The sequence below is a fragment of the Zonotrichia albicollis genome, chromosome 5 (assembly GCF_047830755.1).
Source record: "Zonotrichia albicollis isolate bZonAlb1 chromosome 5, bZonAlb1.hap1, whole genome shotgun sequence".
Taxonomy (NCBI): domain Eukaryota; kingdom Metazoa; phylum Chordata; class Aves; order Passeriformes; family Passerellidae; genus Zonotrichia; species Zonotrichia albicollis.
Window position 1 is genome coordinate 6,172,912 of NC_133823.1, and position 23,539 is coordinate 6,196,450.

The 23,539-nt window shown below is 57.8% G+C and overlaps 1 protein-coding gene across 5 annotated transcripts; it reads left to right on the forward strand.

Annotated features, from left to right (window-relative positions):
- Positions 1–214: 214 nt before the first annotated feature.
- Positions 215–21,884, forward strand: LOXL3 (lysyl oxidase like 3). Of its 5 annotated transcripts, none has more exons than XM_074540584.1 (15): positions 215–433; positions 6,877–7,198; positions 8,775–8,938; positions 9,602–9,813; positions 12,816–13,041; positions 13,861–14,041; positions 16,839–16,993; positions 17,663–17,836; positions 17,983–18,138; positions 18,350–18,512; positions 19,305–19,548; positions 20,357–20,472; positions 20,566–20,702; positions 21,017–21,128; positions 21,291–21,884. In XM_074540584.1, exons 1-15 carry the CDS (start codon positions 230–232, stop codon positions 21,362–21,364), a joined length of 2,640 nt encoding a protein of 879 aa, XP_074396685.1. In that variant the 5' UTR covers positions 215–229; the 3' UTR covers positions 21,365–21,884. The 5 variants fall into 5 exon arrangements, with proteins under 5 accessions (XP_074396685.1, XP_074396686.1, XP_074396687.1 ...); XM_074540588.1 differs by having other exon boundaries at positions 319–453; XM_074540587.1 differs by having other exon boundaries at positions 352–489.
- The last annotated feature ends 1,655 nt before the right edge of the window (positions 21,885–23,539 follow it).

Below are 23,539 nucleotides of genomic sequence, written 5' to 3' on the forward strand. Positions count from 1 at the left end.
TCCATTCACCCCACTGCAGCCTCTGGAAAAGGCACCCAGGGCGAACCATTCCTGGCTGTTTCCCTCTCTAGCCCAGTGTGAGGAGAGGGCTGGGTGGGGACGGGGCGGCCAAAACCCCGGGAGCGGGAGCTCGGCTGGCGGCTCCCCGCGGGCCGGGCAGCTCCGTGCCGGGGGGCCGGGGCCGGGCCTGGAGCCGAGCCCGGCCGGGGCGGGGGCTGGAGCCGGCCCCATGGCGGGGCGGCGGGCCGGGCCCGTCCGGGCCGTGCCGGCGGCGGGGCCGGGGCCGCTCGGAGCGGGCCGGGGCGGCCCCGGACACGGCCACGGCGCGGGGCGGGCCGGGGCGGAGCGCGGCGGCACCGACCGAAATTGCTCGGCACGGCTCGGCTCGGCACGGCACGGCAGGACACGATACAGCACTGCACGGCTCAGTTCGGTACGGCACTGCAGGACTTGGTACGGCTCGGTTCGGCTCGGCTCGGCACCCCGGAGGTACCGCGCGGGGCCCGGCTGTCCCGGGAGCGGCGGGGGCTGCGCCTTGAGGGGCCGGGGCGCCTTGAGGGTGTCCCGGGTGCGGGGCTGAGGGCGGCGATGCCGTGTCCGTGCCGGGCGGGTTTTGGGGCTGTACCGCGCCCCAAAGCGTGCGGGCTGCGGGCAGAGCAGCGGGTTACACATGGAAATCTTGAGTGTCAGGGTTTCCATGAGGAGCGGACATGCTGTAGCTCATGGAAGGAGAGGATGGATGGAGGGATGTGGGGCGGGAGGCTGGAAGGGATGATTCGTCTCGGCTGGCTTTTCGCCCTCCCTGCCGCTCTCAGGAGCCCGCAGCTGAGCCGGTCCCGTCCCCAGCAGGTCCAGGGTGGCTGGTTCCCTGCTCCAGGGTGTCTGGGACACAAACCCCACTGCCCCCAGCCCCCTGCCCGCCCCTCTGCCCCTGGGGATGGGCGATGTTTGCGCATTCCTCCCGGGGCTTTCCCTCCTGCCGGCAGCCTGTTCCTCCCAGGGCTGCCTCTCCCGAGCCGGGCAGCTCAGAGCAGGGCGGGCAGAGCTCTGCTGAGGACCCTGCTGTGTCCTGGGGGGCTGGGAGGGGATACGAGCTGTGCTGGGACCTGTCCTGAAATAGGGGGTGACAGCAGGACATGGGGACATGAGGTAGCCCAAAGGAGCTGGACCTGGGTTGTCAGAGAAGTGCAGCCCCAGCCCCGCACGCTGTTTTGTCCCGTTTTGCAGCATGGTCGCTGTCCTTGCCTGGGATGGGGACACACGGTGGGTGGGCAGAGAGGGACAGTGAGCTCCCAGCCACAGGAGGTTGTGTTTTTCGGAGTGACACCAATCCTGCCAGAGAATCCAGATTCCTATGGTGACCCTGGGCTGCTTCTGTGACCAGTTTGTGGTACCATGTGCCCTTCCAGACCCCGGAGCTCTGACCCATGTCAGGTCCCCTCCTGAGCAGGGTGCGGGTGTCAGGGCTCCCCTGCTTTGTGCACGTTTGCTCCGGGCTCTCCAGGACTGCCGGGAAGCGGGAAAGGGGAAAAGCGGGATTGCGAAAGGGCCGTGTGTGTGTGTGTGTGTGTGTGTGAGGGGCCCTGGGGACAGCGGGAGGGATGGAGCCCTGAAGGCATGGGACTCACCAGACCTTCTCCTGACCCCGTGCTCTCAGGGATGTCCCGGCATGGGACATCAACAGAGAGTGGCTGTGTCACCCCTTAACCTTCTCAAGGAAGGATAAACAGAGCGAGCTTCCTCTGCCTTGTGCTGGCGGCTTTCCCAGTGCTGCTCTTCTCTGAGTCCTCCCAGTTGTCAGTGCCTGGGATGCTCCATGGCCCCCGTGGGTGTGTCCGAGGCTGCTGCTGGGCGAGCACATCCCTCCATGGCCTGGCCTTTCCCTGCTGCTGAGGTTTGGGATGTCATCCCTGTGTGCAGGGATGCCCTGTGCAGATCAAACCCATGGATCTGCCTCACCAGGAGCTGCCCCTTCCCAGCTCTGCTGACTGTTCACTGGGGTTTTGGTGGGACAGACTGATGTCCTGCTGTGTGCCCAGTGAGTGCTGAAGGACACACATGATTTGGACAGTCCTGGAAGGGGCAGCCGCTGTGCAAGATGCAGGGCAGTGATGGGGACAGTGCCTGGCTGTAAGTCACTGTCAGGGTGACTGTCCTCTGATCCATCACCCACTGGGACAAGCAGAGCCAGTGGGCTGGCATGGGAGCAGTTTGAGCAATTTGAGCTCCTGCTGCCATGTGGGGCTGTCCCCTGCCCTGAGAGGACCCTGGCTGGGTCCTCTCACCCATGCCAGCCTCAGCAGAGCAGGGCTGAGGCTGAGGACTGGAGAGAACCCCAGGATTTTGACTCTGCAGTACTCTCAGACACCCCACCAGCTGTGCTGCAGGCTGGGATGTGGCTCAGGGCCTCGAGCACACCCGGCTGGGACATTCCTGAGGTTTCCTGGGCAGTGGCAAGGACCTGGGCTGCTTCCCAGCTCCCACGCCCAGCCAGCCCGTCCTGCAGGGCCCTTTACCCTCACTGTGGAGTTCTGCTGAGCATCTGTGCCTGGGGCAGCACGTCCAGAGTGCCACAAGCACATCCACGTTGGCACAACCACATCCAGAGTGGTCCAAGAGGACACTGTCCCAGGCTGGAGCTGACAGCAGGGTGGTTGGGATGCTGGGGTTGGCTGTCCATTCAGAGCAAAGCTATTGAGCAAAACGAGCAGCAGGGCAGCAGGAGAGGAGCAAACTCACAGCTTGTGCCTCAGAGGTGGAAAAAGTGCTGTGGACAATGAGAGCCCTGTTAGCCTGGCTGCCCAGGACATGGACACGGGCACGGAGCGTGTTCAGAGAGGGAGGGAGGTGCTGCAGGAACGCGCAGGGAGCCGTGCTGGGCTGCAGGGAGCTCACAGGGCAGGGCTGGGCTGGCCATGGAAAAGGATTTGGAGCCACAGAGCACAGCTGGAATGCCACTGGGAAACTCTGTGGTGAGTGGCAGAGCTGAGGAGCCAGGGCTGAGGAAGCACAGTGGGATGAGAGATGCTGGAGCAGGGATTACAGACCCTGAGGTCACGCTGCTGAGGCTCAGAGGGGAATCAGTGATTTGCTGCACAAAGCCCAAGCACTTTTCAGGTGCCATGTTCTGATCCTCTGTGTTTTGTTTCTCAGTGCACAGATTTAAATTTTCCTTGTAGCCAAGGATATAGGCTGCACCACGCTGATTTACCAGGCTGTCCCTATTCCCAGCTCTGATTCTCCCATTTCTGTCTCTGCAGTCTGCACCAGGAAGGTGCTTTTTTCCTCCTCCTGGCACAGTTTTGCTTTGAAAAGCATGTGATCCTCCCCAGAAAGCCCCAGAGTGGTGACTTCCCCATGTAACCACATTTTAGTTCCAGCAGGTGACCAGTTTTTAATCCACTTAGCAGAAGGTGCACTGGTTTTGTTGAGTGCTAATTATTCATTAAAAGGTGGTGCAAGATGAATCGAATGCCTTCCAGTCTCAGGCTGTTATATCAACACAGTTACTCCAATTACCAGGACCTGTGATCTCATCAAAGGCCATTCCCACTTCCTGACACGGGCTATTTCTGCCAGACCGTGGAGATTGGCATTAATTGTGACCTTCGGGGTTGTACTGACCCCGTTGTGAAAGTGCCCAGTTCCACAGCAGAGCATCCTGCTCGCTCAGGAGCGCTGGGGAAGCTCCAACTCCTAAGGAAACACGCCCCAAGGTGTGCTGTGGTTAGCACTGTGGGACCCACATTGTGTGTCAGGACAGCTCTGAGGGTTTCCAGCCCTTCCTCTGGGCAGGGCAGTGTCCCCTCGGTGTCCCAGGGCTGGAATAAGAAGTTTTGTTCCTGCTGTGAGATGGCAAACTCATCCATTCTCTGCTTCCCAGGCAGTGTGGAGATGAGGATGGACAATTCCCATTTTCCTAAGAAATTCTCTTTCCTGAGCCACTGGCAGGGCTGGGGTGGCCCTTTGCACCCTCCCTCCCTTCCTGCTGGCTGGGTAAAAGGTTCAGCAGAGCATTTCCCTGCTGTCTGCCCACAAACACACATCCTGCTGAGCTCTGGCAGTGCCAGAGCAGGCAGTGAGGCACCAGGAGCCCAGAGCTGGCTCCCAGCTGCATGGACCATGTCCCCAGCAGCTCTTGGTGTCCCCTGTTCCTCATATGTGACTGAGGAGAGAGCCAGACCCAAGCTGATGTGGTTGCTCTGGGGGAGGTGATGTGTTTTATCACACTTACCACAGAATTACAGGGTTGGAAAAGACCTTCAGGGTCACCAAGTCCAACCTGTGACCAATGCCCACCTTGTCAGCCAGAGCAGAGTGCCACATCCAGTCATTCCCACCCGTGTCTGGAACCGGACCAGCAGTGCTGGTCCTTGTTACTCCTCACTCTTCCTGAGCACCTCTGCAGGCTCATCCCGAGGCTCTCACTGCTCCTGGTGGCACCACCAATGTCACACGTGCCCAAAGAGGCAGCAGGCAGCAGGGCTGGGCCCTCTGGAGGCTGGTGTTGGTGTTTTGGGTGTGGCAGAGGGGCTGGCACTGGGCACCATCCTGGTCCATCCCTGCCTTGGCCCAGGAGGCGTTCTGAAGAGGCTGGAGTGTGGAGCAGGTCCTCAACACCTGGAAAAGTGAACCAAGCAGGAATGGGGCTGATTGCTCTGTGTAAACCCTGCCCTGGAGGCTGGTGGGGAGGGGGAGCAGCTGTGCCAGCCCCCAGCTCTGTGTGGGATTTGAATTTGTTTCCCTTTCTCTGTGACACTGCAGCTAAATACGGGAATTTTAAATCACCCCAGGAAAGCCCAAACTTGTTTTTTTTTAATGTTTTCGAATGGCAAGCAAGGTCTGTCTGAGTGCAGCAGGCAGGATCTGTTCTCAGGGAGACTTGGAGACAGAAATATCCTTCTGGGGGGCTTCCCTTGGATGTTTTGGGGGAATGCTTTCCCATCATGGAAGGGATTGGCAGGGATGGTGGCACGGTCAGAGCTTGTCAACACCCCCCGTGCAGAAATGCTGCTCCTGAGCTACAGGATCCATGGGAATAGCACACTGGGGAGGGAGGGCAGCTCACAGAGAAGGGTTTTCACTATTGTTTGCCGTGGGACTGGTGCAGGAATACCACATCTCCCTCAGGTATTCGGGGAGCCACAAATATTGTCAGAGGAATGCGAATGCTCCGGCTGCCTCGCTCGTCATGGAAGGGAGGGCAGGAGCGTGGGCTGGAATCCCCTCAGCCAGCAGCCATTCCCTGCTCCTGCTGGATCGAGCTCCTGGCCCGTCCAGCCGGGCTTTCCCTGTGCCCTGAGCCTGTTCCAGCTCCCTCAGCTCTGGCAGCTCATCCCCTCCTTCCATTCACCTCTCCTGGGCACACCCCTGTGCCCATCTGCCCTCACTGCCCCTCGGACGTGACCAGACAGCGTGGTGGCAGAGGGGGACAGGGGCACAGGGCAGGTCCCTGACAGCCCCAGGCGTGCAGGGGCTGTGTGTTAGGGGCACTCTGGCCAGGCACGTGTGTTGGGGAAGATGAAACAGGAAAGACTTATAAATATGATTGCCTAGCAAAAGATTTTGAAATATAGAAACTATAAGTGAGATTGAAATGAAAGCAAGCTTTGAGATCCCTCAGTTACTGAACAACTGGAAAACAATGGTGTGGCAGACTGAAGGTAATCCCCTATTGATGGAACAACACCCTCTGCTTGCTGACAGGCCCAAGGGGCAGAGCAGACCCTGCCAGCTTGGCAGAAGGAGTCCAAAGAGGAGGTTTTAGGGTTTAAAATGTAACACAGTATAGTAATGTAATGATTCTTATAAGCTATATGTAAATGCTATAAGATTTGTATATTGTACTAAATTAGTTAGTGAGAATTAGAATATTCAACACAGAAGAAGATTTATTGTATTCTAATGGGAACGTCACTTTCTTACGCTTTTGCTCTCTTACCCTTTTACACTATTACCTTTTTTACTCCCTTACTCTCTCATCCTCTCATCCTCCCTACCCCTCTCTTCTCTCAGGCCTGCTCCGAGCTGTGCCTGGCAGCTCCCAGCAGGGCCCTGCACCCAGGCCCTTTGTAATAAACCCCAAGTTCCTGACCTGGCTGCAGAGATCTCTCATCTCCGTCCATCCTGACCATCCTACCCCCCAACGCTCCTACACACGTGGCTGTGCTGGTGGTGGGCAGGGGTTTAACCAGCACAGGACTGGGCAGGGTGGCTGGATGGGGGGATGGATGGAGGGGATGGATGGGGGGGCTGGTGTTCCAGCTGTGAAAAATGCCAATCACTTGTTTTTAAAATTTTAAAAGTTTAACAGTAATAAAATGGTTATAAAAATAGTAATACAATTAGAGTAATAATCATTTGGACAATTTGAATAAGGACAATATTAGACAACAAATACAAAGAATTACGGATGTCCAGGTACCTTTTTCTGGGCAGCACAAAAAAGGACCCACGTTAACAGAGGATTAACCCTTAAAATCAACAGCCTGTTGCATATTCATGATGCATAAATTCCACTCAAATACAGGATTCTGTCTGGTCAGTGTCAACTTCTTCCTCTGAATCTTAACAGCGCCTTCGAGGTGGGAAGTTCATTTCTTCTGATAAGAGGGCAATAAATTCTTTTTCTCTGAAAGATTTAGGTGTCCTGTGGCTGCTATCTCGCTGCGAGTCCTCTCTTTAAAAAAAGTATCCTACGTAGCATAGCTTCTATTTTAACAATTTTTATAACCTAAAACTGTATTTAACACAGTACTTCAGAGAATTAATACAGCATTACTTTCTAAGACAACACATATAATATTTGAGAAAAGCCAATCATAAAATACACGCATTTCTCACACAGCACATCCCTGACCCTGTCTGTCCCCGCAGGGCCACACAGCCATGGGAGGCTGCGGCACACGCGCATGGCCAGAGCTGCTGGTGGTGCTCGGCAGTGCCTGGCTGTGGGTGGGCAGTGCCCAGCCCACCCCCCCGGGCCCCACACACCCCCCCGGGCCCCAGCTGAGGTTCCGCCTGGCCGGGTACCCCCGCAAGCACAACGAGGGCCGCGTGGAGGTTTTCTACAACGACGAGTGGGGCACCATCTGCGACGACGACTTCACGCTGGGCAATGCGCACGTGCTGTGCCGCCAGCTCGGCTTCGTGGCTGCCACGGGCTGGGCACACAGCGCCAAGTACGGCAAAGGAGTCGGTAAGAGAGGGGTGGTGGGCACAGAAACCCCTGGCACAGCCCTGGCATCTCTGCAAGGGGTAGGGTCTGTGTTTGCAGGGTGTATGGCAGTGGTTGTGTGCTCAGGTGTGCACAGTAAGAGAGGGGCAGCGGGCACAGCACCCCCTGGCACGGCCCCCATAGGTCTGCAAGGGGCAGGGTCTGTGTTTGCAGGGTGCCTGGCAGTGATTGTGTGCTCAGGTGTGCACAGTAAGAGAGGGGTGGTGGGCACAGCACCCCCTGGCATGGCCCTGGCATCTCTGCAAGGGGCAGGTTCTGTGTTTGCAGAGTGCCTGGCAGTGATTTTGTGCTCAGGTGTGTACATGTGCTTAGGTGTGCATGGTAAGAGAGGGGTGGTGGGCACAGCAGCCCCCTGGTACAGCCCCCACAGGTGTGCAAAGGAGTCGGTAAGAGAGGGGTGGTGGGCACAGCACCCCACTGGCATCTCTGCAAGGGGCAGGTTCTGTGTTTGCAGCGTGCCTGGGAGTGATTGTGTGCTCAAGTGTGCATGATGAGGGGGGTGGTGGGCACAGCAGCCCCCTGGCACAGCCCCCACAGGTCTGCAAGGGGTAGGGTCTGTGTTTGCAGGGTGTATGGCAGTGGTTGTGTGCTCAGGTGTGCACAGTAAGAGAGGGGCAGCGGGCACAGCACCCCCCTGGCACAGCCCCCACAGGTCTGCAAGGGGCAGGGTCTGTGTTTGCAGGGTGCCTGGCAGTGATTGTGTGCTCAGGTGTGCATGGTGAGAGGGGTGGTGGGCACAGCACCCCCTTGAAACCCCCCTGGCAGGTCTGCAAGGGGCAGGGTCTGTTTTTGCAGAGCGCTCAGCAGTGATTGTGTGCTCAGGTGTGCACGGTGAGAGGGGTGGTGGGCACAGCATCCTCCTGACATCTCTACAAGGGGCAGGGTCTGTGTTTGCAGGGTGCCTGGCAGTGATTGTGTGCTCAGGTGTGCATGTGTGGGAGCTTTCTGTGTGGCAGAGCAGCCCCTTGGAGAGGTGAAGGCTCCATGTCTGCAGATACCCACCCAGAACTATTGTTTCAGGCAAATTCAGGCAACCCTGACAAAGAGAGAGATGATGCATCTGACTCCATCTTATCAGAAGGCTAATTTATTACTATATTATACTATATTATATTAAAGAATACTATACTATACTGTACTATACTAAAGAATACAGAAAAGATCCTTACTCAATACTAAAAAGATAATAATTGAAAACTTGTGACTCTCTCCAGAATCCCAACACAGCTTAGCACTGATTGGCCAAAGAGTGAAAACAATCACCTGTGGGTAAACAGTCTCCAAACACATTCCACACATGAGCACAACACAGGAGAAGCACATGAGATAAGAATTGTTTTCCTTTTCTCTGAGGCTTCTCAGCTTCCCAGGAGAAAAACCCTGGGTGAAGGAATCCCATTCAGGGAATGTGAATGCCACCCAAAACTTCACTCCTGGCATTTCACTGGCCTCAGCTTTCCCTGGCCATGCTCTAGGGCACCTTCCCTGCTCCCAGGGGTTGCTTGGCTCCCCCTCACCCGCAGGCTGTGTCTGGCAGGGCGGATCTGGCTGGACAATGTGAACTGTGTTGGAAATGAGAAGAGCATCGGGGACTGCAAACACCGGGGCTGGGGGAACAGCGACTGCAGCCACGAGGAGGACGCAGGTGTGGTCTGCAAGGATGAACGCATCCCAGGCTTCAAGGACTCCAATGTCATCGAGGTGAGGGGGCTGCTGAGCTGGCCAGAGCAGCTGGTGACATCCAGGATGCCACAGGGCACCCTGGGTGTGTGTGGGGCAGTCTGGGACCTCTCCCTGGGATGCCTCAGAGCACCCTGGGTATGGGACAGTCTGGGACCTCTCCCTGGGATGCCTCAGAGCACCCTGGGTGTGGGGCAGTCTGGGACCTCTCCCTGGGTATGGGACAGTCTGGGAGCTCTCCCTGGGATGTGGGACAGTCTGGGACCTCTCCCTGGGATGCCACAGGGCACCCTGGGTGTGTGTGGGGCAGTCTGGGAGCTCTCCCTGGGATGTGGGACAGTCTGGGACCTCTCCCTGGGATGCCACAGGGCACCCTGGGTGTGTGTGGGGCAGTCTGGGAGCTCTCCCTGGAGGTGCAGGAAAGCAGCACCGGCTTTCCTGGCTGTGCTCCCCGGAGATGCACCTGGGGACCCAAGGGGACAATGAGCTCTCTGCATGAGGTTCAATCCTTGGCTGCCCAGGGCCATCAGATGTGGCCAGCAGGAGTGCAGGACTGGCTGTCCCTGTGCCCCATCTATGCTTGGGGACCCCTCTCCCTCATCCTTGGAGATTCGCTGGAAGTGGGCTGGCCGGAGGAGGGGCGATGGGATGGGAGGTGACCCGGGGCTGACCGCATCCCTGCAGACCGAGCAGAGCCACCTGGAGGAGGTGCGGCTGCGGCCGGTGGTGTCCGGGGGGCGGCGGCAGCTGCCGGTGACAGAGGGCATCGTGGAGGTGCGCTACAAGGACAGCTGGGCACAGATCTGCGACCAGGGCTGGGACAGCCACAACAGCCGCGTGGTCTGCGGCATGATGGGCTTCCCGGCAGAGAAAAAAGTCAACAGGAACTTCTACAGGTGAGTGAGTGAGGCCGGCAGGGAGCACACAGGACCGGGGTGTCCAAGCAGGGATGGGTATGGTGCCAAGGGCATGGGGTAATGCTGGGGGCACAGCACAGGCTGTGCTGTTGGGTGTTGTGGCTCCTAAAATCCCTCCCACCCTGCTGCTCGCCAGTCCAAGCCCCAGCTGGACATCTGGACATTTGCTAACCAAGATGGGTGGACCATGGGATGGCCACCACACACCCTACAGCAAAGGGGAGTGCTTTTGCTCCCTGGCAGTGCTGTCCCCAGCCCAAGGGGAGGTTTGCAGCCATCAGGGGATGCTCCAGCCACACCGTGGGTTGACAAGGGGCAGGGACATGCCGTGCCTGGCACTGTGTGTGCCCTGAGCTGGTGTTGCTCCACAGGAGGCTGAGGAGAGCAGCCAGGACCAAGGGCCCGAGGCTGGGCAGCAGGTAAGGGGCCAGGGCCCCATCTGCTGAGCCATGGCAGAGCTGGGCTGTCCAGCCCCACCAGTCTCTGCTGTCAGAATGGATCTGGGCACAAACAGATCTGGACGGAGCAGACTGAAGGCTTGGGTTGTTTGTGGGACAAACCTCACCCCAGAGCACCTGCCTGGGCGTGCTGGGGTCCCCCTTCCCCACAGGAGACGATCTCTCTCCAGGCTGGTCATGCTCCAGGCACGGCAGCCCTGTCCTGCACACCAGGCAGGAGTCCTGGCACCCTGGGAGGGCAGCAGGAGGCCTCGGAGCAGAGCTGTCTCTCCTGGTGGATGGGGAGGAAGGGCTGTGGAAATGGGCTGCTTTCTGCAGAAAGCAGCACTTGGGATGCTGGAAAGGCTGTGCACCCTCCATTCCCTGCAGGATGGGCACCAGAGCCCGTGCTCAGCAGTGCTGATGGGCACAGTGTGGCAGCTCCTGCCCCGAGTGCCACATCTGCTGGGGTCTGCCACTCATCTTCTGCCTGCTTATCCTTGCTGCCTTTCTGCCAGGCCCAGGGGATGGTCTGGCTGCCTTTTCCCTCCATCCCTGAACCCTGCTGCTGGATCTGTTGGTGGATACAGTGAGCCAGAGCCCATCCTCTCTGGGCTGGGACATGGCACCTCTTTCCTGAGCCCCAGTCCCACCCCCTTCCCTGGTGCTGAATGTGCCCTACACTCACTGTGAGCTCTGCTGTGACATTCCCAGGTCTGTGTCCCCTACAGTCATCCTTGCCAGCTCCTGCAGCTGGTGATGGGAATTCAGGGTCATCCCATGGGTTTCCTCAACTCCCACCAGAAGGTCCTGGTTGCTCCAATGTGCTGTTTCCTGGCTAGTTTGGTGCTGACTGTCCCTTTTCCAGTGAGCAGGTCCTTCCTCTGCAGCTCTGGGGAAATGTTTTGTGTCTCCATGAGGCTGCAGTCCTGTCCCTCTGCCCCAAGCAGGAACTGGCCCCTGGGAGCCACAGTTTTGTAGGGGCTGATCAATTTGGGGCTGCACAGCCACAGTCATATGAAAGCACAAGGCTAATCCAGGCTGGAAGGGACCTCTGGGAGTCCTGGTCCAACTCCCTGTGTAGAGCAGAGCCAGCTGTGGGTTAAGCCCAGGATTTCATCCAGCTGGCTTTTGAAACCTTCCAAGAATGGAAATTCTGCAGCCCTGCGGTCTCTGCTCCAGTATGGAACAGCCCTCATGGGCAAAAGGTTTTCCTTACCCCGAGCCTGAACCTTTTGTTGTCAATCATGCCTCTTTCCTCTTCCTGCTGGAAGAGCCAGGATCCTCACAGCTCCCAGCTCAGGGACTGGAACAGTCCCACACCCCCATCTCCTCCCAGGCCTCTGTCTGGCTGCTCTCCCTGGGGCTCACACCACATACATGGCATCTTCCTGTCCTGGAAGCCCAGATCCAGGTGCAGGATCCAGATGTGGTTTCCTGAATGTGAGTGGGCACTGATGCCCTCTGGCTGTGTGAATCCCAGCCCTGTGCTGTGTCCTGTGCAGCTGACACCAGCCTGTGCTGGCCTTCAGGGACAGTGGCCAGGCTTGGCCCTGCCTGGTCCCTGGGGCTGGCAGTCCCCTGCCCTCCTTTGGGCCACTCTGCTCTTCACTCCTTGTGGGCTCTGGGGTTTTGGCTCTGCTCAACATCTTCCTCCCTGAGGGAAACAAGCATTTGAGGATGTTGGGATTGCACCTACACCTTGTGTGTGCTGAGCAGCTTCCCCTCATGGCTCAGCCTGTGCCAGGGCTGCTTCCCTTGCTGGCAGCAGTCCTTGCCAGCCTGCAGCAAGTCCCACCATGCCCCATGGCAAGCACCCTGGGGCTGCCTGTGCTGCTTGCTGGGTGTCCTGCACCTTGGGGACATGGCACAGTGGTGGCATGGTGTCTGGATGAGGACACAGACACAACCACACCTGACTGATCAAATGGTGGCTGCTGGTGTTTGATCTTTTGGTCTGTGACAAGGCAGAGCAGGATGTGGCTGCATCCAGCAGTTTCCTGGTGGGATGCATGCAGGAAACTGCATCATTGCTGTGGAGTGTGGCTGTGTCACACTGCTGGCAGCAGATGATGCTGTTGCACCCCTGCGTGACACAAAGGGGATGCACAAGAGTTTTCCTGGGTACCAAGGTGCCCAGTTCAGCCTCCAGTGAAGCCAGGGCAGGCTGTGCTCCCTGTGTCACTGCTGAGGGCAGAGGTGACAGCCTGAAACCCCAGGCTTTGTGATGGTTGTTTTCTATTTTCCAGGCTGGCCTCCAAATCTCAGCCTAAACAAAAGCGCAGGGAGGACGTAGGGCCCAAGAAGAGGTAAATGGCTCAGTGGAGAGCCAGAGGCAGGAGTGTCCCCACATGTGTCCCTGTGCTGCTGGAGGTGTGGCACAGGCACCTGTCCAGGGGTGGCTGCCTGGCAGGCACCGCGTGTCACCCTGGGGACACAGCAAGGGACACAGCCAGCACATGCAGCTGCAGGCAGGGTGGCTGGTGACACCTCCACTGCCACTGGTCACTCTGGCCGTGCCTCAGGGCTCCTCTCCCCTCACAGGCTCTTCACGGAGCGGCAGCAGCTCAACTACCGCCTGCACTCGGTGTCCTGCACGGGGACAGAGGTGCACCTGTCCATGTGCTCCTTCGAGTTCTACCGGGGCAACTCCTCAGGAGCCTGCAGCTCGGGCATGCCCGCCGTGGTCAGCTGCGTGCCAGGGCCCCTCTTCGCCTCTGGCAGTGCCCACAAGAAGAAACAGCGCCAGCAGCAGCAGCAGCAGGGCCAGGTGAGCCTTGCAGGGAGGGGGATGAGTTCTGTGGTGGCCCACAGCAGGACAGTGCCCTACTCTGGGCCAGGTTCTGTCCTCTGGGCTCTGCAGGTGTGCAGATTGCTGGGTGATTGTCGGGATCTTTAGCTTGTCAGAGTGACCCCAAGAAAAGTTAGAAAGTCTCTTTTCCCAGCCTGGCTCTTGAAGAAGGAGTCAGGGCTCTTCATTTCTCGGTCTCAAGGTTGTTTATTGTTTCTTATCTATAAAATTCTTTCTCCTATCCTGCCGAGGTCCACTCAGCAAGACAGTCCAAGGCATTCTGCCCCCAGGGCAGTGTTATGTCTTTATACCAAAAACTACATATACAATGTTTACAATTACTTCCCAATACCTATCACCTATGTTAGACAGTGAGCTTCTACTCTAAACCAATCTGTAAGTGCCAACATCAAAGCAGAAGATGGAGTCCAAGAAAAAGAAGGAGAAAGGCTGGACATGCCCAGATCCCTCCATCTTGACCCCCCTGAATCCCCATTCTAAAACCCCCCAAATCTACTTTTTCACCTTGTGATAAATTCACTATCATTCTACTTAATTTGTCATGGTTTGCAGATCTTCATCTAAGGTTGGTAACTTGCTCCATGGGTCATAATCCAAACCACAGTCTCTGAGCCCCCTGGCAGGGGTCTTGGCTGCTCAGGACAGCCAGAGGGATGTCCTGGGTGCTGACAGGTGACCGGCTCCCGAGCGGGAGGTGGGGACAGTGTCCTGTCCCTGCACATCGCAGCGCTGTGTGTGCCACCCCACACTGTCCCAGCCCTGTCCCTGCTCCCACAGCCCCGGATCCGGCTGAAGGGCGGCGCCAGGGTGGGCGAGGGCCGCGTGGAGGTGCTCAGGAGCAGCGAGTGGGGCACCATCTGCGACGACCGCTGGAACCTGCAGTCAGCCAGCGTGGTGTGCCGCGAGCTGGGCTTCGGCAGCGCCAAGGAGGCCCTCACCGGGGCACGCATGGGACAAGGTGAGCCTGATGGGCAGAGTGCAGGGGTTGATTTATTACAGCATGGGGTTCTTGGGGTCTCTCCAACCCCAGCTGCTGTAGGTGTCTGGATAGCAAAGTCTTGCTTGTTGGGATCTCTAGCTGGTCAGAGTGACCACGAGAAAAGTTGGAAAGTCTCTTTTCCCAGCCTGGCACTTGAAGAAGGAGTCAGGGTTCTTCATTTCTCGGTCTCAAGGTTGTTTATTTTATCTTATTTATAAAAAATTTTCTCCTGCCCTGCTGAGGTCAGCTCAGCAAGACAGCTCCAGGCACTCTGCCTGCCCCCAGGGCAGTGGTATCTTTTTATACTAAAAACTACATATACAATGTTTACAATTACTTCCCAATACCTATCACCTATGTTAGACAGTGAGCTTCTACTCTAAACCAATCTGTAAGTGCCACCATCACAGCAGAAGATGGAGACCAAGAAGAAGAAGGAGAAAGGCTGGACACACCCAGTTCCCTCCATCTTGCCTCCTGAACCCCCATACCAAAAACCCTAAAATCTACTTTTCCACTCCGTGATAACTTCACTAATATTCTACTTAAACTGTTGTGGCTTGCTGATCTTCATACAAGGCTGGTAATTTGCTCCACGGGTCACAATCAAAACTGCAGGTGTTTTGGGCTCTGTGCCAGGGTCCCGGAGATCCCTGGCAGGGGTCTGGGCTGCTCAGGACAGCCAGAGGAATGTCCTGGGTCCTGACACTTGCTAAGCTCCACTATTGGAATAATTACCAATAGAGCCAGAACGGGACATGCCTGAGCTTGTCTGGCCCTTGCTGCTTGACCAAAAGGCAGCGAGTGTGGTGATTTCACCTCAGAGACACCTTTGGCTAGCGGGATGTTGTAGTGGGTGCTTGGAGGCAAGTCCAGACATGCAGGAGCTCAGGTTTCCCTCTGTAGAGAAGCTTTAGGTGATGGTGAAGGAAAGGAGTCGGTTCTGATGGAGGGTTTGGATCCAGAGCTTTATTGTGGCCCACAGGCCTCTGAATCCAGCAACAGCTCCAGCAGAACTCCCTGAACCACGTAGTTGCTGTTCCTTTGAACCCGTGGGAGAGGGAAGGGATAGGGAGCCACCAGCCAGGTAAGGGGGGTAGTCTTAAGGGACAGAGGACACCTGGATGGCCCAATGTCCTCCAGGGGTGGAGGCATCTTTTGAATTCTGCCAATCACTCAGTGCCCTTCTGGAATTCCAGGATTGACAGACAGTGCTTGTGTTATTTCGTGACATGCATACACTTGTTTTTAAGGTAAAAAAGGGAAGTTTATTTTCTGACTCTAATATTTACAGATTTCTAAAAGTGACAAAGGATTGGAGGGTGAAAGTGCCACCTCTCCAGTGACAGTGGACAGACTAACAGTTTAGTAAATTTCTTTTCTTCTATAAAGGAATGCAAAACAATAAGGTATTTACAGAAAGTGTATGAGAAAGTTTGTTACCATCAGAAGGCTTAGAAAATTTTAAAAAATCAAGGTAACACAGAGGAACAATGAATCTGACTCCATATTCTCAGAAGGCTAATTTATTATTTTAAAATACTATATTAAAGAATAGTAAACTAAACTATACTAAAGAATACAGAAAGGATACTTACAGAAGGCTAAAAAGATAATAATGAAAACTTGTGACTCTCTGAAAGAGTCGCAACACAGCTTGGGCCTGATTGGCCAATAAGTCAAAACACTCACACCAGAAATCCAATGAAACAATTACCTGTGGCAAACACATTCCACATGTGAACACAACACAGGAGAAGCAAATCAGATAATTATTGTTTTCCTTTTTCTCTGAGGCTTCTCAGCTTCCCAGGAGAACAATCCTGGGCGAATGGATTTTTCAGGAAATGTGAATGTGACACAGTTCCACAGAGGTGTCTTTATTGTGCAAAGGGTGACAGTGTCAGCTCTTCTGCTGAACAATGCAGAAATGGGGATTTCTATAGGGTGTAGAGTTTTGGGAATAGTAAGGGTCAAGGTGAAAGTGACCTGTTGTCTTACAGAGAGATAACAAGAGTCTAAAGGTCGAAGAGGGGCTTCTTTTGGTCCAGTCATCATGACTAGGCATTTCTTATCTTAGGCAACTGACCGCCAGGGAGGCCTTTCAGGCCCTGTGGCTGCTGCAGCACCAGGCATCTCCTCCTGGAGCTGAGGATGAGGCATTTATCCAGGCTTTGCTTGGCTGGGGTGTCCTGTGAGCACTGGGATGCATATGGAGCATCCCAATGGGACCACAGCCACTCAAACACACTGCCCCAAGCTGGAGTGTCCAACCCCCTCAGACCTGCCAAAAAGAGAGGGCAGCCTTGGGGACATGGCTGTATTGCAAATCAAAGGGGAGAGAGAATGAGGCATCTGACTCCATGGATATCAGAAGGTTAATGAATTACTTTATTATACTCTACTATATACATTTTATCTAAACTGAATCTGCCAAGCACTCCCTCTGCACACACCTGCTCACACTGCACAGAATCTCGTGGCTGTCACCCGGCAGTCCCAACACAACAACACACACAGCTGGCCCTGATAGGCCAAGGAAATAAAACAATCATCACTTTGGGTAAACAATCTGCATATTGCCTTCTACTTTGGCACAACACAGGCACAGCGAGTGCTAAGAATTGTGTTTTCCCTTTCTCTGAGGTTCAGAGAATGTGAATCTCAGAAATCCTTGGGAAGAATTGTGCCTTGCTTTTCTCTGGGAAGAGAAATGTGTCAACAGCCCTGAGCAACCCTGTGTCACAGGGCCCTGATTTCTGCTGTCCCCCTGCAGGGACGGGCCCCATCCACCTGAACGAGGTGCAGTGCCGGGGCACCGAGAAGTCCCTGTGGAACTGTCCCTTCAGGAACATCACCCAGGAGGACTGCAAGCACACGGAGGACGCTGCTGTTCGCTGCAACATCCCCTACATGGGCTACGAGAACCTGGTGCGCACCATGGGGGGCTGCTGGCTCCAGGGGGCTCCCAGCAGTGGGGTCTCAGAGTGAGGGGCTGGGAAAGGCCCACAGACCCATGGGAACCCCATCTCTCCTCCTCTGCACCCCACACTCTTCACCCTGTAATGGGAGCTCAGGGATTTTGTGGGTGGGAGCCCCTGTGAGGAAGAGGGTGGAGGGGAGTCTGTGGGGGCTCTGGGTGCTGCTCCCTGCTGCTTTTCCTGCTGCCAGCCTGTGCCCACTCCCCAGCAGAAACACCAGAAAAAAAATCACTGAGGGATAACCAAGAGAGATTTTTTTTTTTTTACCTGCGATGAAACAAGCAAATGGAGCCACTTGTTCCTGTTTGCCCTGGCCCATTGTTTCATCCACTTTGAGCTTTTTTTAATGATCTTTAACTCTCTCACACCTGTCATTTCTGAAATGGTGCCATTTCAAAATGAACTGTTTTCCCTGAGCTGGTGAGACAATTCCCAAACTCACAAGCTATTTGTTGTCCCCAAATCCACCAAGTTGGCAACTAAAGCTGAGCTTGGCTCTGCTCAGTCCCCTGAGTGCAGGCACTGCAGCACAGCCTGGGACAGGGGCTGGGGACAGCCCTGCATGCAGGGGGAGCATCGCCTGTGACGGTGATGACGCTGCCACAGCTTTTCTCTGCAGATTCGGCTGAGCGGGGGCCGGAGCCGCTTCGAGGGGCGGGTCGAGGTGGCGGTGGGGGCTGGCGACGGGGACCAGCCCCGCTGGGGTCTGGTGTGCGGAGAAGGCTGGGGCACCCTCGAGGCGATGGTGGCCTGTCGCCAGCTGGGGCTGGGATTCGCTAACCACGGCTTACAAGTAGGTGCCAGCACCAGCTTGGCCAGGGCAGCAGCAGCCACCACCACTGCTCACGGGGCTGGGGACAGGGATGGACGGGGATGGAGGGGACACAGGAGGTGGCACAGCGTGGGGTGCCCGCTCACGGCCCCAGGGTTTCCCCGCAGATCCGCCTGGCCGGCGGGAGGACAGAGTTTGAGGGCCGCGTGGAGGTGAAGCGAGGCAGTAAGTGGGGCACGGTCTGCAGCGATGGCTGGACCACCAAGGAGGCCATGGTGGCCTGTCGTCAGCTCGGCCTGGGCTACTCCCTGCATGCTGTGACGGTAGGTGCCAGAGAGGAGGGCCCCGGTGACGTCCTGGTGAGGCCAGCACTTCCCAAATGACCATGGGGCTGCATGGGGACAGATGGGGACAGAGGAACACGGACCCCTGTGGGCAGCTGTGGTGGGGGGCTTGGCTGCAGCCCGGGTATAAGTGATCCTGGGCAATCCAGCCACCAGCCCTGGCACCCACCCTGCCTCACCCCCTCGCCAGGAGACGTGGTACTGGGACGCCAGCAACGTGACAGAGATGGTCATGAGTGGGGTGAAGTGCGCCGGCCACGAGATGTCCCTGAGCCACTGCCAGCACCACGGCGCCAGCCTGAGCTGCAGGAACACGGGCACGCGCTTCGCTGCGGGCGTTATCTGCTCTGAGAGTGAGCTGAGGGAATGGGGGCTGCAGGGGGACCTGTCTGTGCTGGGGGGTCTGCAGAGAGGGGGGCTGTGGGCAGTGGGGTCTGCAGGTTTGGACTCTGAACACTGGGGTCTGTGGGCAGCAGGGTCTGTGGGCAGCAGGGTCTGCAGGTATGGATTCTGAGCTGTGGGGTCTGCAGGCAATGGGGTCTGTGGGCACGGACTCTGAGCACTGGGGTCTGTGGGTGGTGGAGTCTGTGGGCAGTGGGCTCTGTGGGCAGTGGCTCTGTAGACAGTGGGGTCTGCAGATATGGATTCTGAACACTGGGGTCTGGGCAGTGGGATCTGTAGGCATGGACTGATCACTGGGGTCTGTGGGCAGTGGGGTCTGCAGATATAGACTGAGCGCTGGGGTCTGTGGGCAGTGGGATCTGCGGGAAGTGGGGTCTGTGGGAAGTGGGGTCTGCAGGCATGGGCTCTGTGGGCTGTGGGGTTTGTGGGCAGCAGTGTATGTAGGTATGGACTCTGAGCACTGGGGTCTGCAGGCAGTGGGGTCTGCGGGCAGTGGGGTCTGCAGGCCTGGACTCTGAGCACTGGGGTGTTTGGGTGGTAGGGTCTGTGTGTAGTGGGCTCTGTAGACACCAGTGTTGCAGGGCCAGGAGCTGTGCTCAGTGGGGTTTGCAGCTGGAGGTCAGTGGTCAGCCAACACCCGGCCAATGCAGAGGGCACATGTCCCCCCTGGCTGGCTCAGCCCTGGGCACTGCCCCATCCCTGCCGAGAGCAGGGCCCGTCCCTGAGCAGCCGCCCGTCCCCAGCCGCCTCGGACCTGCTGCTGCACGCGCCGCTGGTGCAGGAGACGGCGTACATCGAGGACAGGCCGCTGCACATGCTGTACTGTGCTGCTGAGGAGAACTGCCTGGCCAGCTCAGCCCGCCTGGCCAACTGGCCCTACGGCCACCGCCGCCTGCTGCGCTTCTCCTCGCAGATCCACAACCGCGGCCGCGCCGACTTCCGCCCCAAGGCCGGCCGCCACTCCTGGGTCTGGCACGAGTGCCACCGGTGTGTGTGAGGCAGGGGACAGATGGGGCTGGGGGTCAGGGAGGAGAGAGGGTGGTGCTGCTGCAGTGGGCTGCGTGAGGAGGGTGCTGGGCAGGGGTGACACTGAAGGAGAGGGACACTGTGCAAGTATGACACTGAGAGAGGGTAATGATGGATGAGGGTGACACTGGGTTGTTGTCATTTTATTTCAAAAGTCTCATACCTTCTCGGTGATTTCTCATGGTCAGCTCCTCGCAGCACTGACTCCTTCTTCCTCACAGCACAACCAGCAAACTCCAACTCTCCCCACAGCACAACCAACAAACTCCGTTTCTCTCCTCACCCAGCTAACCCGCTCTTTTGTAGCACTCATCTTCTTATTGGACACAGCTGTGGCCTATTAAGGGCAAGCCTGTTCCTAATCTTTGGTGATTAGTACAGCTGCAACTCCCCAGGTGTGAGGTTACCTTCTGCACTATTCTCTTACATTCTATCCCTCCACACCGGGTGAGGGTGACACTGCATAGCCCAAATCTGGTGCTCAGCATCCAGTTTTGTCTGGTTTGGCTTAGGGGCTGTTCATGGATGAGCAGTGTTGGGGCTGGGGTCTCCAGAGAGCAGGGACAGGAATGCAGGCTGTGCCCTGCAGCTGAGCCCTCTGCTTGTGTGAGCCAGCTGGCTGGGGACAGCTGTGTCCCCTTCCATGGTAGGACAGAGCTTTGCCCAACCTCACAGTGCTGCCACCTCAGAGCAGGGGCTGTGGGGACATTCCTGGCAGCAGGAGGCTGATGCAGGGCAGTCTGCAGCAGGTGCTGGCTCCCTCCCACAGGCACTACCACAGCATGGACATCTTCACCCACTACGACATCCTGACCCCCAACGGCACCAAGGTAGCCGAGGGACACAAGGCCAGCTTCTGCCTGGAGGACACCGAGTGCGAGGAAGGTGGGTGACATGGGGCCCTGCAGCACTGTGCCTGCTGTGTCCCCATGGTGCGGCCAGGCTGGGGGTCTCACCAGTGTCTCCTCCTGCCTGCAGGCGTGGCCAAGAGGTACGAGTGTGCCAACTTTGGGGAGCAGGGCATCACCGTGGGCTGTTGGGACCTGTACCGGCACGACATTGACTGTCAGTGGATCGACATCACCGATGTCAAGCCAGGCAACTACATCCTGCAGGTGCTGCACCTGACCCTGCCCAGCCCCTCCTGCCACCCTCCCTGCACCTCAGCCTTTCACATGCTCCAGCCACTCATCCCTCTCTCCCACTGGAGCTCAGTGTGTGTGCTGGCACTGCCTGTCCTTGTGCCCACAGACTCAGACATGCTGCCACATGGGTTTTCCAACTCTGAGCAGCAGTGCTCATGGTGCACAGGGACAGGGCCACCCCACCACATCAGCAGCCACTGGCTCCTTGGAGCCCTCCAGCACACCCACGACAGCTGGGGAGACACATCCTGTGGGGCTGGGGTCTCACTGTCGGTGCCCCACAGGTCGTGATCAACCCCAACTTCGAGGTGGCAGAAAGTGACTTCACCAACAATGCCATGAAATGCAACTGCAAGTACGACGGGCACCGCATCTGGGTGCACAGCTGCCACATTGGTAATGGCCTGGGGCATGGCATGGGGGTGAGGGTGGAGGGCAGAGACAGGGCTGCAGGAAGCCATGAGGATGAGGATGGTGCTGCTGGGGGCACCTACAGTGGAAGGTGCTGGCATGGGATGCACTGCACCAGAGCTGACACCCTCTGCCCTCTGCCTGCAGGAGATGCGCTCAGCGAGGAGGCCAACAAGCGGTTTGAGCAGTACCCAGGTCAGCTCAACAACCAGATTTCATAGAGCCCTGGCCCTGGGGAGACAGGCATCTCCCTCCCTCACCCCATACTGCTGGGAGGAAGCTGCTGGAAGACCAGCAGGGAGGCCTGATGCCCAGTGCTGCTGCCACTGTGTCCTGCCGGGGACTGCCCAGGACTCGCCACTGGCTGCCCTTGCCCACCTTGGTGGGGCTGGTGCTGGAGGCACCGACACCTGCACCTCCCAGCCTGGGGCTGCCACCCCAACCACTGGCCAGAAGAGCGTGCCCACATCCCCTGGGCTGTGGCACATGGGTACAGTCCGGGAGGTCCTGCATCCCTCCCAAAACAGCTGCACCCCAACTCCTACTGCCCCTTTCAGCCCTGGTTCCTCCAGCTCACCCCCTCAGCTGGCCCCAGGGCCCACCACCCACACAGGGCCCCAGGAGCCCCTGGTTCCTCCGGGGATGGTGCAGGTGTCTCTGCCCACAGTGCTGCCCAGGGGTGGCTCCTACCCCATCTCTCAGTTGTAATTTTATTTCCTCTATAAAGTTGTAAGTTCTGTTTCCCAGTGGTTGCTGGCATATCTCTGGGCTGGGATGAGGAGCAGGTGGCAGGGTTCATTCTGCCGGGCTGGTTGCCACCCTGGCACAGTGTGGGAGTATCCCCTGGTCCCTGTAATGCCTCATCCACACAGCCCTGGCCCCACAGCAGCCCCCAGCACCCTCCTCAGCCAGGGCTGGTCCTCTGGGGGAAGCTCAGGTGGGCGAGAGGAAGGGACCAGCAGCAGCCCCACAGCACCGTGTGGGGAGCAACAGAGGAGCAGGGATGTGGGGAAGAGCTGGTTCCACCTCACCAGATCCATGGTGAATGTTACTGAGCAGAAATCCCATCCTGGGGCTGTGACCCTTGAGGATTGGGGTCCACAGGGAATCCTTGGGGCTGTGACCCATGGAGATTGGGGTCCACAGGAAATCCCTGAGGCTGTGACCCTTGGGGATTGAGGTCCACAGGACTGTGAGCCACAAGAACGAGGTCCCACAGCAGAGCGGGGCTACCTTGACTCGTGTGGGAGCACAGCCCACCGGGCCTTTGGAGACACTGGGATGTGACACGAGGGCCAGGGAGCTCCAGCCCAGCTCTCCCCCCTCAGCTGGCTGCTCTGACCCCACCGGCCCTGCCCCACTGCCCTCAGCCGGGGAGGAGGAGGGGGCAGGCCTTGGCCCGGCCCCGGAACGCTGCGGTCAGCGCAGCCGAGCAGCTATGCCAGACACGCCGCCATTTCCCCTGGGCCGGCGGCGCTGGCCGGGGCAGCGAATTCCTCCGGCGGGGCCGGGGCTGCTGAAAGGAGCGCTGTTCTCAGGGCAGGGCCGCCCCTTGCCGCAGCACCCCGAGGAACTGTGCTTCTTTCATGGCCCCAAAGCAGCGGCCCGGGGCTCGGGAGCGCCGTCACGGGCAGGGCCTGGCCCCACAGCCGCATTCCGCCGCTGCTCTTCCAGGAAGGCGAGGAACAGCCGGGGCTGCGCCTTCCCCGATGGCCGCCAGCTGTCCCCAGGGGCCGGGTGTGTGTGGGAGCAGAGCTCCAGCACTGACAGCGAGCTGGGGGCGGGACAGACAGAGCCCCGGCCCCGGCTGTGGCTCCCAAACTCAGCTCCTCTGGACATGAGGGCTGTCCTTAGACCTCCTGCACATCTGGGCCATCCTGAGCCCTCCTGGACATCTGGGCCGTCCTGAGTCCTATTGGATGGACATCAGGGGCATCCTGAGCTCTCCTGTACATCAGAGCAATCCTCAGCCCTCCTAGGTATCAGGGCCAGGAGATGCCACCTCAGCCATCACGAGTCCAGCATTGACACAAATTTACCATGGCCTGGAAAGCTGCTGCACGGATGTGAGGGGATGTGGATACAGGGCTTGGAGCAGATGCAGAGCTCCCAGCAGAAGGGATGTGACCAGATGGCCGTGGCACACCAGCACTGCTGCGCTCTAGGGAGGTTATGCTGGTCCCAAGGCTGCTCTCACCCACACAGGGGCAACACAATCCAGCTGCCTGCCAGGTACACAGAGGAGTCAGATCCCAGCCCAGGTGGGCTCCAAGCAGGTGGCAGAACACCATGAACACTGATAAGGACCCTGGAGGCACAGCAAGCTCCTCCCCAGCTGCCTCGAGGGGACTGACAGGAGGAACAAGGTCCCACACAGCCCAGCCTCCACCAGGGAA

Excerpts from the sequence above, each read along its gene's own strand:
- LOXL3 (XM_074540584.1), top strand. The coding sequence starts at position 230 with ATGGCGGGGCGGCGGGCCGGGCCCGTCCGGGCCGTGCCGGCGGCGGGG. Across the intron at positions 16,994-17,662 it reads ACATGGGCTACGAGAACCTG|ATTCGGCTGAGCGGGGGCCG; the intron begins GTGCGCACCATG and ends TTTTCTCTGCAG. Across the intron at positions 20,703-21,016 it reads CAGGCAACTACATCCTGCAG|GTCGTGATCAACCCCAACTT; the intron begins GTGCTGCACCTG and ends GGTGCCCCACAG.